The sequence below is a fragment of the Elaeis guineensis genome, chromosome 7 (assembly GCF_000442705.2).
Source record: "Elaeis guineensis isolate ETL-2024a chromosome 7, EG11, whole genome shotgun sequence".
NCBI lineage: Eukaryota > Viridiplantae > Streptophyta > Magnoliopsida > Arecales > Arecaceae > Elaeis > Elaeis guineensis.
The window spans coordinates 72137895-72157685 of NC_025999.2; the positions used below are offsets into that span (position 1 = coordinate 72137895).

Genomic DNA, 19791 nt, shown 5'->3' on the forward strand with positions numbered 1-19791 from the left:
GTCTGGTCTATCAGGAAATAGGGTTTGGTTTTGTGTTGATATGAGGATCTCATAATTTATAACAGACAAGATTTACATAACGAAAAAAAAAAAGCAAAAATGGAAATTATAACTCACGGTAAGAGAAATACGCTAGCAAGATTGATTAACAAAATAAAATGCACACACCCAAGGATAATTGTGTCCCATCAAAACAAATCAAGAATGGAATGATCAACATAGAAAAAATAAAGAAAAAGAAAAGAAACTATGATTGAGGTGTTTAAGATATCCTTTGATCATGGTTTCATTAACTACAATGCTTTAATCTCAAACAACTGCCCAAAACAATCGAATCTAGATGACCTCCTGAATTGCAGCCAGTTCTCGGAATTGTTTCATTGCTCATGTGCTAGTCTTTCAATCACCTGTTTATTTGCCTCGAAATGCTTACTCGATTAATAATCAATCAATCATAAGGTTTGGCGAGAGGGTCAATTTGTGCAAAAGATGCAAGCTTCATAAAGGTTAAGGCACTCAGACCAGAAGGACTTCCAGCATCATTTTAATCAAGGATATTGGGAAATCATTAACGCTGATATCTTCAAAATTTTTGAAGCATTCCCAGAGGACTCATTGAATATGGCTAGACTAAACTACGCCTTTATCTCCCTCATCCCTAAACGCTTCGGTAAACCATCCGCGAAAGACTTTCGCCCAATCAGTTTGGAGCATGGCATCGTCAATATTATATCAAAAACTCTTTCAATCAGGTTAAGCAGATTGATAGGCATCGCAAACTGCTTTCTTTAAGGATAGATTAATCTTCGAAAGCTATATTGCAGCCATCGAGATAATCTCCTTCTATAGAACCAAAGCATAAGGATTTCTACATATGAAATGTGAAGATTGCTATTCGAACTATTGGAGAATAGAGGCTTTGGGAGCAACATGGATCAAAATCCACCAACTTATGTCTTCTAATCAATGGGGTGTGAGCTCAAGCAGAGTAACTCTCTATGTCCTCGTTTATTTATTCTTGTGGCGGACATTCAAACTCGCCTCCTCTGAAGGACTGATCTCAGGAGTAAGACCTTTTCAAATAACAAGAAACATACAGTACCTACAAAATATGCTGACGACACATTGATCTTCTGCAAACTTCCAAATTTTCCATACAATATATCTAGATATTCTTCTGCATCACTCCTCTTGAACCGAGCAAGAGCGTAACATGGATCTCAAAGTTTCGAGAACCAAAGTTTGCCTTCTAAAATGGTGGTCGAAAAATGTTTCGTTGAGCCAAACAGGCCATGGTGGAGATCGATTCAACAAATATATTGCGGCAACAGAGCTCCTCTACAACCTCCGAACTACCTCACAATGATTGCCTCCTCATTTTGCAAAAGCAAACTTCAGCCGTCTGAACTATTCCGAATGTTCACAAAACCAGAGGTATATAATGGCGAACTTACTTCCTGTCGGAAAGATCCTTGATATGAGAAGCAATCTCTCAACACAGGACCGGTAATCTACTCCTTTTTGCAAAGAACCAAGACATTAACATAGCCAACTTCGTGGAATCGAGAAACTGGATGCTAAACTTCCAAACTCCCTCGACATATGAAGCAACTGCTGGATTTCATTCGGAGACAAGTTCAATCATCAAATGAGAATGACAAACAATTATGGAAGTGGATTAATACAAAGGACTTACCGAGTTGAACAATATTACAACTTCCTCAAGCATGGTGGAATCAAATCCTTGCTCGGAAGCATCATTTGGAAATCACCGATTCCAGAGAAGGTCAAAATCTTCAGTTGGCTATATGCTATAATAATAGGGTTCTCACGACTGACATTTTAATCAGGAGAGGGATAAATGTCAGAAGCAGCTGCCCCTTATGTGCAACATGTGCATCAATCGATAGACCACCTACTGCTGCAATGTGCATAACTCACAATCCCTCTTCAAAGACTGCACTTCATTCATACGGGACGCATCCACCATCAAGCTGGCTTCAGCACTGAGAAGGCAGGGAATGATTGTCTCGCTTTCAAGATCCCAGAATCAGTTTCTGTTCCAGCGAAAATGGGAGAGAAGAGGCAAAAGACCAGAGGGATGGTCGGAAGTTGATAGGAGGGCACGTACACGAAGTTTGCATGGCACTGTTCCCGTTCACATGAAAGGGAAATTGGAGTTCGCTTTCATCAGAAAGCTGGTCCCCAAGACAAATGACCCATTGGAAGTAACTCTCCATACACGCTCCATCTGAAAATAAAATAGGGGGAGGAAAGGCTCCTCCCGACACCCCTCAAAAAATTACCATCATCAGCCATGGGGCTACATTTTTTAAAACTTCGGGCGAACAGTTAGAAGGAAAGAAACAGCAAAGCTGAAAGATAGCTCCGTTCATGAAATAGTTTTGTATATTCCATCCTGATATGTTTTGGGTCCGTTCTAGATCGGAAGCAAATCCATTCAATCCTTTAGTAGACCTGAAAAATTGGCTAGCTCTTTCTTAGGCACGGCATGATTCTAGGAGAAAAAACGAGAGACAACTCCCAAAAACAAATTATGAGCCACAGATTAACAAACTGACAACTTTTATAAAAATTGCCCTAAATTAGATTTTCCTTAAATAAAGCACTAGATTAAAATCTTTTCCCATTACAAGAGCACAACAGGCAAGCATGCGATAATGGTAGACATTATGCAGCAATCAACAAGTCATTTCTCAGAGAATCTTTCAGATACATCTCTTTGGAACTTGATCACATACCAGGTGATAGAATATAAAACACAGGACAGGAAGCTCAATTAACTAATAATAACAGCTAGAAAGTCAGATAGTGAGAAGCTTCCTATTATTCTTTTACAGGTATAAAAAGGGGCAAATATTTGATCATCTGGTAGTTGAAATGGTGGAGCAATGATAAAGGACATATAAAGGGATTCAGGAAATGAACTCAGGCAATCAAAGGATGTGAAAAATGATATACATAGTGCTTCGGAGAATGCTATCTTGGATGAGGAAGCGAACAAGTTTGCCGGAATTTACATAATTGTGGTATTTGAAAGTTGGGCTTTTTTCATCACTGCGAAATAAAAGCAAATCATGTTATCTTCATGTATCAGGCAAAGGAGTTTGGACCAAAAAATGGGAAGAGAGAATTTAAACATGTTTTTGGTAATTGAGAATGTTCTATGAGATGAAAAATCCTACCAAAACAAAAGATATCAACAAGAATAAGATGGACTCTCTTCCTAGACAATTTACAGTTATGGCATATTTATCAGAAAAAACAACAGGATTTTCTATGAAGAGGGCATGGTAAAACAAACAGCATCCCATATTCTGCATGACATAATCAACAGCCATAAACATCAAGCCCAGTCCCAATTATCTGAGGCTATCTGCATTCCCACCACCAATTCCTACTGTATAACATGCACTTCATGATCATGCTAAAATTTGTATGACAAAATCATAATGAAAGTTGCATGGTTTTCAGGTTACAACTTACAAGAAGGCTGAGTCTCAACCACTGCCATTTTCCGCATGCTTACAGACAGGTGGGACTGAGCCCGCTAGTTGGATTACACCAACCATTAACCAAGATGACAAGGTCCAACGTTCTGCTATATTAGAAGTTCATATGGAATGAAAAAGGTAAACCAGAAAGATATAAAACTGTAAATATAATCCAGCTACAGGCCCTATGATTTTAACCTCCAGACGTTCAGATAGAACACCAGTGTCAGAGCTCTTAGCATGTACCATCAACACTCCCCACAAGGCAGAAAACAGCAGAGGCCAACAGACATTCCCCGGAATTTTCCTTCCATCTATAGCAGCTTCAGCTGTTTAAATAAGACAAATAATAATAATCAGCACAGAAAACACCCTGACGAGAGCATAATTAAACTTTGACAAAGCGCATCTTGCAAAGTCAAAATAGCAATGTCCTGGTTTTTATTTTCCTGTCCCTATGTATTTGCATAAACATCTGGTAATACTTTTGGACCAACCAAGCCAGTCTGTAAACGAGTACTAATGAGGAAATAAAAACTATACTAAATTAAAATAGAATGTATTAGGAAACAAGTACTAATAGGGAAATGAAAACTATACTAAACTAAAATAGAATGTATTAGGGTTATGAACAATTAGCAGCCCTAACAGAAGTAACAAGTGTATATCAGAGACAAAGTAAAAATAACAAGAGCAATTAATTAGGTTAAACATTTATTAAAAAATTACAAAAAAATTGCCCATCATAGTCTTATGAGACTGGAAATTCATCGAAGATAATTGGAGAGTCCAGAGTATACATTCCACTCATCTTGTTCCTATTTTCTCAAACTCTGCTGAACAGCAAAAACAACAACTACAAATGCAATTTAAGGTGTAATTATGTATCAAGCTTAAGATGTTCAAGCTGCATGGTGCCTCTATCAAGGTTAAGATTCTCACCACAAATGCTCGTGATCACACAATTTTGTTTAAATTTCCCTGCTGCGGGCTCATTTTTACAGTCAACGACACTAATCTCCCATCAATGCTAGCTATCTTAATCGCTTAGATTTAATTTCAGTGCAGAAATTTGCCTCCAAATGGTGCAGGTTGTTTCAATCAGCACCGATGAACCAGTCAATCCATGACAACTCAAATTGAAATCATCTACTCTGCTACTATGTGTAAATAATACAGCTGGTTTGCAAAAATCATGGATTTGATCTCATATTAAATGAAGACTTAAGCCATTAAGTCATAAAACTAAATTGATAAGTTTTTTAATGAATATTTTAAAACAATAAAATTAGAAAAAATAAATTTTCATTGGCAGGATTGTCTAGATATATAAAATGTTCATATTAGAGAAGTGGCAAATATAACATGCTAATTAGTTTTAAATATATAATAGAACAATTCCACTATCTTATACCTATTTTCATTTTCTTTTTGTAATAAACTTAGGAATACAAACAGTTACAAGAAAGAATTGAAAAATGCAAATATGTTAGATCATCCATAGCACACATCTTAAATTTAACAACTCTTAAAGGAGATTTTGTTAATGACATATAAATATCCATTTTTTATTTTACTAACTTCACATGTGAGAATTCATCTATATTTGGCATGCCTCAATAGTTGAGACTATCCCTAAGTTTCTACGAATGCTTTGATGATACAAAATTCCCAGTTTGCACACCAAAGTTGTCTTAAAATCTCAAAATAGTCAGTGGTTCTAACCAATGAATTGCATATCAGTCTGTACCGATGCATACCAACGACACCAGTCCGAACTAATATGTGGTACAAGGGGCATACTGAGTGTTGGTACACCCAACTGGACCCCATTCCGGGCAATAATGATATAGTAATAGATTGGTACCAATATGGGGTCTAGTATTAAGATGGCATACCATGGTTCTAACACTGTAGTAATTTAATTTAAAAATTTTTCAACATCACATTGTAATCATTTAATTTTAACATATTCACTCAACATCACACATGGTTGATTGATGTACATTTATACATGAAAAGAGTTGCTGAAATTATGGGAACAAGAGTGCCATGGTTTAGTATGTCTAATGCCACCATCATGCGAGCCTGAGACCCTTGCAATGTATGATTTGTTTAACTAAGATAAATATTTTTGGATGCTCCAAAGCCAACTCTAGATCATAACTACATTAATAACAATCAATATACTTAAAAAACTATTCCTGGTCTCCTTGTGCATATACATGATAGTCTCAACAAGGAAATATTCAGAGTGGACCGTGCCTCAATTTGCAACCCACAACCACATAAGAAAACTTTCAGTTTTGCAAGTGTGCAGACCAGCCTACCCACGTTCCATTAAGTTTCGAAGTAATGTTGCATCAGTGGACCCACAAAACAAGCTACTGTATCAAGCCATAAAATGTTAAAAAGCTGATGTGTCTAAAGATAAACTAAACTAAAGACAACTGTTTCTACTTTACTAGTTTACCAGTTTATGATATTTTTATCATCAATCTTGAAGCAATCAAAACATGTTCAGGTTGATAAACAAATCATACATAATATACCATCTTCAGATACATAAAACAAAAAAATAATGCACCAAATTGCAACTCTAAACCACAAACTAACATCAAATCTAGTCTACATCTAAATGTAGCTTTCTTCGTCTTTCTTATTGGTAAAATATATGAAATATATCAAACTATCTTATCATTTATTAAAATTTACTCACTGTTCCACACTAACGGCATCAATTATTCTTACAAGATAAATTTCGGCAAATTAAGGTTTTCAACGCCCTACTGCTTTGTATATACAAACTACCAACTAAATGATAATTCTATTAGATATCTGAGGCACAAAAAAGCATGGGCACAAGAAGCCAAAGGGGTGGGAAAGATGGTTCTGTTTTGCACTGCACTGATAACATCTAAAATGAAAATGGTCTAGCATTGCAGAAGCACCACTAATATACAAGGGGAAAAAATGAATACGCTAACTCAACAGTCTTGATTTTGTTTCAGATACATTTTAGGTTATACATGACTGACTATTTAAATCTGGACTCAGTCCAGATTTTTTATAGTTTATTGGATTTTATAAAAGTTACAGGAGATTATTGAGTTTCCATAAATAATAAGGCGTAGTTACTTTAAGTTTCCATATTTTGGTCTGTTCATTTGGAGAGATCATGAAGAGATAATTTACAATTTCTGTATTAATAATTCAAGTTTTCAAATAAATTGAGAAAGTCTATCTATTTCATCTACGGTTCTCATTGTAGGAAAGTATTGGTGCTGCTAGGAGATTTACGGTGAGAATGTTAAGACCAGTTAAGAAGTATGGAAAGGAAATATTTCAAATTAGTCAGAAATTTCTGTCATGAAAGACCGCTGCTTGGTGATATGCAATTTTGAAAGGGATTATTCACTACATTCTAAATTGTCCTCGCAAGGAAGTGATTAATTGCTGCTACTTCATAATTATAAAGATCACAGACTAACAGTTGTCCTCCAAATAGAAGCCCTTTCCATTTTTTGAAACATGATGTGCTTTGACAACGAAGATTATGTTCCATGGAGTTAGGCCCTTTAATCCAGTTAGACAGTAGCAGAACCCTGATTTATTTTCTTGGTTCTAACATAATCTTGTTCCAGGCCCTCTAGTCAATTCATATTTTGCCACTGTGATTGAAAAGCATACATGTATTGTCAATATTTTATTTGAAGATGAGAATAAGACAGTCAATTACTTGCATAAAAGGCAATTGAACACATGTTTGCAGACCGAAAATTTACTGTGGCAGTTATACTAGGAGTGCTTCTTCACATACGCACATTAAAGCTACTAGCACCTAAGTAACCCTCATATTGCTATGGATTAAAAGCATTACAATCTATATGTTGACAAGCTACCTGCCTATTTTGATGTATTCACCAACATGATATCTTGGTATTATTAGAACAAAAAGGGAAAAAACCTATCATACTGTTGATCAATATGAACATCAGAACAAGAATAGCAAGAAAAGGCTTTTTCCTTTTCAAGTGATTTTCTCAAACTAAAATTTTGCACTAGCTGCAATTGTTTAAAAAATTTCCCCACAAAAATTGAATTGGAACATGACACACACAGAAAGGTCACACGTGTAACTTAAAACACAATTAAATGATGGGTAATGACTTTCCTATAACTTCAGTCTGAAACTACCCAAACTATATCATGAACCTAGATAACTCAAAACAGCCAGACTAATCTTAACCATAGCAGCCCATAGCTCTTCAAAATGATGGTAACAGCATTTTTTTGGTGCTTCTCACACTTGCGAAGATGAATCCAAAAGTTGAAATAGCTATTAACCTCAAGATATGGCCCTTATAAGATTTGTAATCATATCCAAAATTAGAGTTCAATCAAATCTCAGATCTGAAAGTCCCACCTAAAAGCTAGTCACAGCGACTTGCACTTGTTCCACATATTACCTTTCAAATCCTATTGGTTTCGATAAATTCCAAACATCCCAGTCTTGCTTCTCCAAGATCTAGAGGCAGAGACCAGCCTGAGGATACTGTACAACAAGACAACCAAATCCTAAACTTGGGCAAGTTCAATCAACAGTTTTCATGCACCCAATTGGATCTGCGGAGAAGTGCATTGAAGCATCAAAATACTAGGCTATCACAGGCCTCTACTTTAACATGATCATCAATCTTAAATTCACTTCAGGTGTTACTGATTGCAATTTGCAACAATTGACCACACTTCACTTTTCGATCTTCATTTGGATCTTCATTCTTTGATCTACCAAAACATGGATCGCTGATGAGTGCATCATCAATTATTAGATCAGTTCCAAAGTGGAAGGATGGAAAGCAAGTTACGCCGTCTCAGAATCGGGCCCCATACAGGTGCCACCCTCTTACGGTGTCGGTACACCCGGTATGGAGACCGGTTCAACGTAAGGAGCATCGGCACGCCGGTTCAACACCGATATGGCACGGTATACCCTGTACCATCCGGTATGGTATGCTGCATACCACCCGATATAGTACGGCATACCTTAATGGAAAGAGTGTATAACAATTTTATCCTAAATATTTAGTCAAAAGCTTGAAAGCTCATTTATCCTCAATAACCCAAAAACAAAACAAATTAATAAATGATTTTAAATAAATAGAAAATAGAAATGTAAGTGCACCATGTGTTCACAGGGCAAAGCATGTGATTTAAGCATTAAATACATTTCCATGTATTGTTACATAACCTTCCAAAATACTCTAGTTTTTCAACCAACCTTCGTATAGCAATTTAGCAGGATATCCTTAAGGCACTTTGTATTTTGTCTTCAGTACTTAGTCAAAAGCTTGAAAAGCTTATTTATCCTCAATAACTAAAAAACAATAAAAGTATCCATATGTATTTATAAATGATTTAAATAAATAAAAAATAGAAATGCAAATATATTATGTGTTCATTGGGCAAAGCACGTAATTTAAGCATTAATACATATCGATATAGTGTCATATAACCTTCCAAAATAATCAGGTTTTCTTAGCGATATTCATGAATAATTGTACTACACATTGATGAGGCTACATATAGTTTCACGCCAAAAAAATACTAACAGAAGGCATGATTTAATATGGTGTAACTGGCCAATCCTAGTAACTATACCAGATCCTGAATGTTTACTTAGAATTGGCATGGTTGTTAGCAAAGGACTTACATGAACCATCATGAAAAACTTTTTAACCATTTACAACTTAAATTGACCAAAAGCTTTTAATTAAAGTTTTTCAACAAGTTTTATTCTGCAAGAGCTCAAACTCCCAAAGCTATTGATGGACAAATTAATAGTCAAGTCAAACCAAGCCCAAAATAAAACCCAATCCAAATATGCCTAAAATAGCTGGCCCTCGACATAAGTCTCAGGCTTGGGATAATTTAAACCAACTCCACGTCCCTCAAGTCCCACATTAGCACAATCATCTACTTTTCCCTCTTAGATCACACCAGGGCTTGAACTAATTGGGCATAGGCAACTTGCTGAGCTTGAGGCCCAGAGAGAGAAGAAAAGAAGTAGGGGAAAGGAGGGTGGGGGGGGGGGAGGGGGGGTGTGGGGTGTTGGTTGTTGGATACATCAACCACAGCAGCTAAACCTATAAATAATATGAAATGGATCTACCCTTTCTTTACCTCTTGTTCATGCTGCATTCTAGTTCCTTCTTTCTAAAACTTAAATCTGCCACCTCAATGTGGTTTGATAAATTGAGCCAGGTTGTTCTGAGTTACGGATGCATGCTGATCATCCCTTTAGTATACATAGTGCACATTGTTTTTGCAATATATGATTATAGTATATAATCATAACCGGTTTAGCTTGAGGCATATGGGTGCCAGAAAGCCCAATGCAGAATCCAATACCTCCTAGTCACACCATTCCTAGCTTGACATGTGGGGATGAATGTGCATCCATGAAGTCATTAGATTTCACTCCAAGCACCAGTGGCACACATTGGCCTCCTGATGCAATAGCACCAAGAGGTGAGATGAATATAATGATCAAATGAGTGTTAATGGGCATGTGCGAGAATGAAGCATTGCTAAAACAACAATTTCCTTTCTTTTCCTTTTTTAAAAAAGAAAAAGATCTAGGATAGGAGGAAGCCCAGGTGAAATCAGACAAGGTGGGACTTGAACCTGGGTCACTAGTATCAACATCAAGTGCATTTATCGACTGAGCCAGCTGGCACCCTCATTGCTGGAGGAAAAAAAAAACATTTTCAAAATACAAACTTGGGAATTTTGCCTTGTTATCAAAGAGTTCAATTGGCAAATTCTAAGTATATAAATCTTATTTAAAGCAAAGATGTTTGATTTACTCGATGAAACAGAAATGTCAAGTATTAAATTGATATATAATAAATACAAATGTTAAGCTCATGACAAATATAGGGAAAGCACATATTATCCAAAGACATAAAATAAGCTTATTGACAAAATGATTGTTTAATTGTTACCAGGACAGTATCGCATTCGCATGAACTAAGGACAAAGAGATAATGTGTGTTAACTACAAACTGATTTTCAGTCATTACCACACTATACATTGTCTGTGGTATTGGTGTCACGTATCGCCTAATTTTGGTACAAAGGTACATGCTTAGAAGATAATTCAAACAACTCCTAGAAAGAACAAAAAGTCATGGCCATTTATTAGTCAAAATAATAAGGCCCAAGTTGACTCACTAAAGGATGTCCACCACAAAATCTTGGGCATTTGACTTTGCAAAGTTAGCAGCAAAAATAAAGTGAATAACTAAGTGGGACTGCCAAATACAGAGGAACAGCTGAAAAACCAAGCTATAGTACATGCTTATCACAAACTCCTTGACATGTCCAAGTTAGATAGGACAAAGTGTTCCCAATTAAACCAACACAATATGAAAGAGGGGTGGCAATACTTAATTGTTTAACCTGCTTAAGTTGTTTCAACCTGTTGTAGATCGGGTTAGATTACCTGTTTAATAACATAGTCAAGTTTGGGTCCGGATTTTTGATCAGTTTATAAACAAGTCGGGTTTAGATTGATAGATAAAATATCTACCCTATATCCAACCACATATCTGGTCCAACCAACCCGATTGACACCCCTAATATGAAGCAACCAGAAATATCAATGTAAACTACACATTGTTGACACGTAAAAAGCTCTTTCCGACCATACAAAACATATCTTTTATTCTTCCATAAAATCAGGACACCAAATTGAGAGCACCAACTCACATCATGTGTCCTAATATCCATCTATTCCTTATTGCTGCATGGTTGAGGTCCAATATCAAAGGTTGGGTGTAAACAGGTAATTAGTCACATATGAATAAGATCAAAGTTTGTAATCTCAATACCAGATGCCATACCGATACCTTACCAATTCAGTACAATACAATGATACAGTACGGAACCATTTTTCACACTTTTATCTCAGTAAACCTTGGAACAAATGGGTACACACTTCGGTAAGCCTCGTTCTGGGGCCATATGGAGCCTATACCAATCCAAACTTGAGTTTCGTACTGGTTCCCACTTGATACAGCACAACACAGCCTTACCAAGCGATAATGGCAATCTGGCAGTCACGAACAGGATAATATTCCTTCCACTTCCCTATATGAGTATAAAAGTAGAGTGATCAACCAGCACCTGTCATGCACCTCTCTCTCCCCAACCCCTCCCTCAGGGGAAGTTCTTTCTTAAGAAACTAGAATCCCATCAGCCAAAATCAAACATTGAAGGCACATTGTCCACAGCCTATATTTGCTAAGAACCTTCCAATCTCCCAAAAATTTTGCAAGCCATCAACTTTCATTTTAAATAAATATGGTTATAAGTTTAATTAATCAACTTGATCATTCCATGATATTAGAAACTTATGGTGCTTGTTCTTCTTCTTTCCATGTTTGCCACAATGTCCATTAAGAGCATTTAAAAGACTTGCAACTCCATTAACAGCATTGTCAACCTCAAAAATGAAGATTATCATTTTATATCTACTTTGCAACCACACGACAAAGAAGTTCTTGATCATTTGACCTTCCTACTAAATTTGAAGGAACAAGATAATCAAAATCAAGTGCATCAAAATGAAGAGCAACAATGTGGTATTATGTCTAACACTCCAACAAGCATGACTGTGTCATGAGACATCTGTTATGTCACTAATAAATTTTAGTACATAACCACTATCATTCCCAAGTAGTACAAATCCCAACCCATCTAATATTGGCCACTAATACAGGAAGAACATGGACACGGATACATGAAGTCGATGTGGCTTCCGGAGAACAGTAAGCACAAAATTTCTTTCCTTTTTACTTTTTGGGTCATAACATGCACATGTGTGTGCTAATTCTAATAAGCATATCAAGACACTTGAAAGTGAAAAAAGCTGCAAATACATAGGAATTCCTGTGAGCTCCAACCTAGAGTTCTCTTGTCAAGAATTGATGTTATGGTAAAAATTTTGGGGTTTAGCCTTCACACCCTAGTGGAAATCCATGCCTAGGAAACCATGCAGCAAGAGGGGCACATCTCTCGGGTCAATCAACTCTGTCTTCGTGCAATTCATCCAACAGCTACAATTGGGGAAGTGAGAGATCGAGCAAATTCCACACACCAACTTTTCCACCCAAGTTGGTTTCATCCCAAACAAAATCCATAAGCCATAAATAAATGCCTGATGGTGCAAAAGAGCCTATAACAGCAAACAGATGACACCTTACAAGATATTGGATTGTGAGCCAAATATTAAAATTTTACCATAAAATAGGAGGGAGATATCGACCAGGATTGCACAACAGCTCTGCATCTGTTCTTTTGGATTTTTTTGCATCCCATTGTTACCCTAGTTCCTCTAAATGTTTCCCCAGAGAAAGACTCGTACAAGCACATAAATAAGCATGCACAGTTTATCCATGAAACGGGATGGAGAGACTGACCAGGCTTGGGCAATGGGCTCCATGTTTTACAAACCATTGTTGTCCCAGTTCCTATAAATGTTTACCCAAAAAAGACACATGCAAGCATGCAGGCAGCACACACATGCATGCACGCAGACCCGCATTTTATCCATAAAAAGGGAGGGCAAGACTAACCAGGATTGGAGAATGGGCTCCATGCCTCTATTCTTTTGTGTCACTGTTCCCTAGTTGCCATAAATGCACATATGGGCAGATTCACACAGGTATGTGTGCACACTAAATATTATCTCTGGAAATACTACAACCTTTTAATCAGCAAATCCATCTTGGCTTTTAAATGGACAGAAGCAAGAGAAGTACAACAGCAAAAAGAAAGTACATTAATAATGAAAAGAATCTTTACGTTGGACAGGTGAATCGTAGCCATCCGTGCCTCTTCTAACGTGCACCACATGTACCCAAAACTAGATTAGCATAACTAATAGCCTTAATTAGAAAAAATAGGTACCGCTTAGCTTAGATAATGAACTTCGTGTTTACACATGCAATAGCAGGCTTAATTCAAGTGTCGCTTTATAACAACAACAATAGAATACATAAAACTAGATTTTAATAAGAGGAGAAGGTAATAAATACTACCACTCTTGTACGTAATGTAGTAAAGAAAAATGTTCAACAGGAAAGGAGTACCATCCATGAATGAGAAAAATGAAAGGGAAGTCAGACTTTTTAACAAAAATAGAGCAGATAAAATATTGCGAACACACAACCAACCCAATCCACAAAGTAAACCCATTTTTAGCCTTAAAAGCTATTATTGCAAACAGAAGCCTTGTGTCCCTACAAATGACACAAGCTTCCGACCAAATTGTTTACCGAGTTACAGACTGGAACCTTAAACCTCTACAACAAAATAATTCATAACATCCCACCTTGTCCTTCTTGCTTAACTCCAGCATTTTACAAAAATAATTGAAGACTGTCCTCTGAAATTAGCATTTCTGCGAGTGGGACCTAGTGCCAGAACATCATGGTAACAATACACAAAAATGGAAGCAAACGAGCCAAATCAAAGCTAAGAAATAAGTTTTCCTCACATGATATTAATCAATTAGGGGTCTTCAAACATACTTAGTGAATTTTAGCAAGAACCAAAACTTGACAACATGAGGAACTTTTTTTAAAAGAAAACTATAGATTCCAACTGATGATGATGTGTTCAGCATATCAATCTCCATAAATGTAACAGTTGAGAATTTAAGAAACAGTTCAAATTCTAATTAAGTAATACAACCTTAAAGAACCACTGAAGCAATAAATTCAAATATTAGAGTCAGTTATATGCTTTGATGCTGTATATGAAATCAAGAAGTATGACTTAAATTTAAACATACAAAACAAAAAGATGAAACTCTTTAAAAAGAGCAAAAATTTAAGCAATAAGATAATGAGGAAATATATACAGCTTCGATGTAATGCAGCTGAATAGCTACAATAAATACAGCAGTCAACTTACAGATCATAAAAGCCTCCATCTCCAGAAGAAACACCATCACAAGCTCTGCCATCAGTGTTTAATTCCACCATATGGACTCTATGAACTATGCAAACCTAAGCTATCTTTGTATCATAGAGAAAATTTGGGGTTAGAGACACCTATTGAAAACTGTCACAGGTGACTGCACATAGACAGTTCATCCCGGCACATATTCCCATTAACCAGCAAAAAAAGTCGAAGATGCTATACAGCTCTGAAAAACCCAACGAATGTAGGAATGCTTGCAGTATGAATTGATGCTAGAAGGTCAATAAATGGACCTAGATAATCCAGTCTTAACTGACCAGTTTTTTCCACAGATTACATAACCTTATCTTCTTGAGTTTCTGTAATTACCTGAAGAAGTTCCAAAGGAGTTGCCGCTGGGTCAAGCTCATGACAACCCTTTGGTGCATTTTGACCTTCTTCACCTGTCAGCACATATGAAGGTACCTGATGAGAGAAACGAAACATTTCTTCCCTAGGAACCCTCCTTGCCTCTCTTGGGTCCACATGCCGACGGAATACTGTTTTAAATCCAGCAACCTTGACCAAAGGGATGACAGATACACCTTGTTCCTCACTGTATTCATCAAGTACCTCTACCATGTCATATTGGTGGATGACTTCATCAGGAGTGTTCTCATCCCAATCAGCTGACCAATTTCTGTAGAGGGCCCAGATCTCCCCTTTCCTTGGAAGAATCTTAATCAAGCCACGAGGGCCTTTCTCAAATTTAACTCTATGTGAGAAAATATTGATTGTATCAATTGTTTCATACCTTCCTACCCTAAAATCACCACAGGATTTGGTAAAACCTGAATCAACCCAATCAAGCGGCCCAAATTCTCTATTGTTCCTTGAAGTTAGAAAGCTCAGGCGGGTTCGAAAAGGCTTCAAAGAGATGACTTTCTGAACTATCACATAAAAGCGGGGCATTCCATCGTCATTATCATAGGTTGCCCATATCTGTTCACCATCGATAGATTTTTCTGTTCTATCTTTATCAAAATCATGAAAATCTGGATCAAGAACATTAATCGTTACTGATTCACCAATCCATTTGCCTGAATCAGCATTTAAGTCATTGGAGGAATCCTTTTTGCCAATAGCTGGTTTATTCTTACTCTCAAAGTCAACCGACACATCTTGATTAGCATTACCATAAACGACATCCTTAGGCTTTTCTTCATCATTTACGTCTAGTTTTTGTTTCTTCTTAGCTTTTTCTTTTTCTTTTTCTTCCTTTTTTGCGGCTGCATCAGAATTCCACTCTTTTAACTTTTTACAGATTGTAACCTTGGTTTTCTCAATCAATATATTCCGAATGTCAAGTTGGGAAAACTCCCTGGCTAAGTTGAACTGCCTGGAATTCATTCTGGATTTGAAAAAATCTGCCGTGCCTCCATCAACCCTTTCCATTTCAGAAGCACCCACTCGTCCTGTCTGGGGCCCTCCATTATCATTCCCAGCATCCTCACCAATCCCTCTTCTTTTCCTTGTAGATACACTGTCACTTGACCCTGTATAAAGATTTCCAGACCCACCAGCATTCCTCTTGGAGGCATAGATCTTCCTGCGAAGAGCCTCTTCCTTTCTAGCAGCTGCTTGTGCCTCTTCACGTTCTCTTCTTACTTTCTCATATGTCTGATGGACCATGTTTGCAGCCTGTGCAGCAGCAGCTGATGATGCAGTTGCACTTGCAGCCCCTGCTGTTCTAGAGAATGGGCCCCACTGGAAGTTTACGTTATTGTATGAATCAAGATGAACTCCAACTCCATGCTGGAAACCACTGGCTCCCATTCCAGGGGTGGATGTACTTTTCCCAGAACCATAAACATTTTTGCTTGAAGAATTATGGTTGGAATTCTGCTGACGCTGTTGTGAAGCTGACCAAGAAGCGGAAGAGTTTGGTCCATTGGTTGGAAACCCTGTTTCCGAGGCTAAGAAAGGCTCACGACAGTTAGGACAAAGGAGATTGTGATTAAGGTATACCCTGAGGTACTCATACTGCATCTTACAACGGTTGCATGAAGTCCAGAACGTATTGGGCTTTGATGGCCGAGGAGGAGGAGGACGAGGAGGAGGAGGAGGAGGACGAGGAGGAGTCGATGCTGGACCAGAGGTGCCCTTTGGAGCTCTTGCCCTGGATGTAGCACTGTTAGCAAAATTGTAAAAGCCATTGCTATCTTTGTTACCCAGAGAAGTCTTCTGCTGGCATCCTTTTACATTTCTCTTCTGGTCATACAATAATCTCTTAGTCTTATCAGATAGGACACTCCATGCCTCGGAAATAAGCTGGAAGGCACCTTCAGCACCAACTGATTTGTTCTTATCAGGGTGAAGCTGGAGAGCTAACTTCCTGTATTGTTTCTTCAGTGTCTCATCATCGGCCGAAACATTTACGCACAGAATCGCATACCAGTCCTTTTCACCATGAACTTTTACTTCTGAAGCAAGATAGACATCTAGTGTTGCTATCAACTGGCTGATGCCCTCAAGTAACGGAAAGAGATTTTGCGCCTTCAAGGCAAATTTCTTAGCACCTGCTATGTCCTTTTCCATGAACTTCTTTTCAGCGATCTCTTTTGCCCTAAGGGCCTCATCTTTATTGCATTCCATTCTTTAACCTCTTTCTGGTTCTAGAGTTTACAATAGTACTGCCTCCCAAAAATGCACCTCTTACGATCAACTAGAGCTCAACGTAGAATAGGGTACCAACAGTGATATCAGGGGACAAAACCCAGCAGTGCCATTGGTGCCATCAAAACCTTAATTTGAGAAACAAAACAAAATTAGAAAACACTCATTCGAAGCACAAAAATTGGATCTCTATAAGTACGAAAGAAACAAAGAATACATCAAAATCCAATCTAGGTCAAATTCATCAAAATCCTCATTCTCCGAGGATGAAACCGAAACTCTAACCAGGATTAGCCAACGAAATACTCAAAGTTCGCTCTTTTTTTAATCAATTAATCGCCACTAGAACACATGCATGAACTCGAAACAACCGGCATTACGAAAACTAGAAAGAACTCGAAGATGCTACTAAATGAAAAGCAAATCAACGAATTCTCGTCATATCCACGAACCAAAACCGAAATTTTCGAAGATTTCGAGTTTTAGAGCACTGGAATGTGAGAGAACGGAAACCCTAGGCAAGAATAAGGAACGAAAGCGAAGAGAAAGCGGTACGAACCCCTCAGAAATAGACAAAAAGCTCAAAGAGCATCATGCAGAAGATTCGAAGCTGTGGCGCTGAGAGTTTCGAAGAGCATTCACAACTCCCCGAACCGAAAAAGTCCAGACTCTGGAAACAAGACATACAAACCCTAGACGGCCGGATCTCGGCTTTCCGGCCACCGCCGGCGGCGAAACTATACTCTGTAGAAAGCACGTAGGAAGTAGATGCGATCAAGATATTACCTGTTTAGAGAGAATCCACGCCGTCGGAGGAATTTGAATCGCACAGGCCGCCATGAGAAGAGCTCCATCTCCAAAGATTTTCCCCCCCAAATCTGAAATTAGGGAAAAAAGGAAAATAAAACCCTCCTCACTCCTCTGGCCTAAACACAAGAAATTCTCCAAATACCAAAATACCCAAGGAAGAGGAAAAGGGAGGAATGGGGTCACAACGGGCCTAGTCTTCTGATTTTTAAAGCATTTTTTCTAACCCTAACCAACCCTAAAAACCCTAACTAGGGTTAATTTTTAACCCTAGAAGTGGGTCCCACTTATTGATAAAAATAGTAATTTATTTTGGACTAAAAAGTTTCAAAAAAATTTGATAATGTATTTGTCTTCATTTTTAAATGTATGTATACTTCTTTTTAAATTAAATACAATATAATATTATTGTTATGTAACTTATGGTTATTGGTTATATTATAGTTATCATACAATTTATTGATATAAATATTTCTTTAACTTTTCTTAGAAAAATGTAATATCATAGAATATCTTATGCGAGGGATTTTTTTTTTCATTTATAACTGAGTAAATATCCATGTGGGACCCACTTCAGTGAGGTGGTTAAAAGTGTAGGGCAGTTCTAAAATCATGTAGAATAAGGCCAGGTTTAGGTTCTTAAATGACCATTGTTAGGGTTGTGGGTTAGCCCTTTGGTTGGATTACCTTGGACGTGAGGTTATGGACCTATGGTACTCACCTATGTGGTTAGGCTAACTTGGGTTGGAGGAGAATTATGTGGACCATCCAAAAAGATGCCCCACCCCACCATGAGGGGTGCCCATGTGTGAACTTATTGTACACGGGACCCACCCCTTTTTTCACTTCTAGAAGTCTCTATATTTTCTCATTATGAACTATTTATAATTTTTTTTATTTGGAGATACATGCACCTTAATTATGACTTTTGATATACATTATCATTTTTGTGCATGAATTTAATATTTTACCTATTAGAACATGGCACCATACTTTTATGGATATAGTTGATATCATTTTGTAAGATTTAATAGAAATACTTTATGAGATATATTTAATACACTTTTATAGCTTCCCTACATCGACAATAAGATGATAACCATAAGCTTTAGATACAACATATAAAATCGTAACATATTGCTAACGTTGCGTATTCTAAATATATTTGAATTAATCATTCTCCAGATATACGACGTGTCGAGCTGCATGAACTAATATCAACTAAAACTTTTGTATTATATCATAAAGCAAACACATGTCATGCATTTAAAAGATTATTAGTCCACGTGTCTTCGAGACAAAAGAGATAGCACCATCGTGTTTGTACCCTAATTATATCTATACCTCTTACAAAAGATAATGTAGTGTGCTATACATTTTTTACAGTAATAATATGTGAAAAATAATATCGTACAAGTTTCACATAATTTATTCTAATATAATGTAATACACAAAAAAGTATGTTGAATTGCATTTACCCTTAAAAATATTATCTAAATTTCTTAAAACACAAAATATGAGAAAGTTATTTTAATGCTTTGATTAATAGTTTGATATTGATAACATGTCGAAAAGTTTAATGAAAAAATGCCATGCAGGATGTTATTAATGAACAATGCAGGTTCATACAGTAATCTCTCAAGCTTATTCTGTCAGTAGCTCAAGAGCTGAATTTTGATTCTTTGAGAAGACAAGCTCAAGTTCATCCAGTTTAGATTCATTTACTAGCAGATATTCCTATGATGGGAGCCTCCACTTTACGACTACTATAGACATGTAATCACTTCACTGAACCATATTGCAAGTGAAACTAGCAAAGTGC

At 37.1% G+C, this 19791-nt stretch overlaps 1 protein-coding gene across 4 annotated transcripts; it reads right to left on the reverse strand.

Annotated features, from left to right (window-relative positions):
* Positions 1-2460: 2460 nt before the first annotated feature.
* On the reverse strand, positions 2461-18144 carry LOC105048990 (uncharacterized). 4 transcript variants are annotated; one of them, XR_012142863.1, is made up of 4 exons: positions 17949-18144; positions 14499-17290; positions 3508-3844; positions 2461-2478 (listed from the first exon to the last, which is right to left on the reverse strand). XR_012142863.1 is itself a non-coding variant. In XM_073261094.1 (3 exons), exons 2-3 carry the CDS (start codon positions 17139-17141, stop codon positions 3830-3832), a joined length of 2280 nt encoding a protein of 759 aa, XP_073117195.1. In that variant the 5' UTR covers positions 17142-17290; positions 17949-18144; the 3' UTR covers positions 3447-3829. The 4 variants fall into 4 exon arrangements, 1 of the variants encoding a protein (XP_073117195.1); XR_012142862.1 differs by lacking the exon at positions 2461-2478 and adding an exon at positions 2769-3078; XR_012142861.1 differs by lacking the exon at positions 2461-2478 and having other exon boundaries at positions 3447-3844.
* Positions 18145-19791: the final 1647 nt, after the last annotated feature.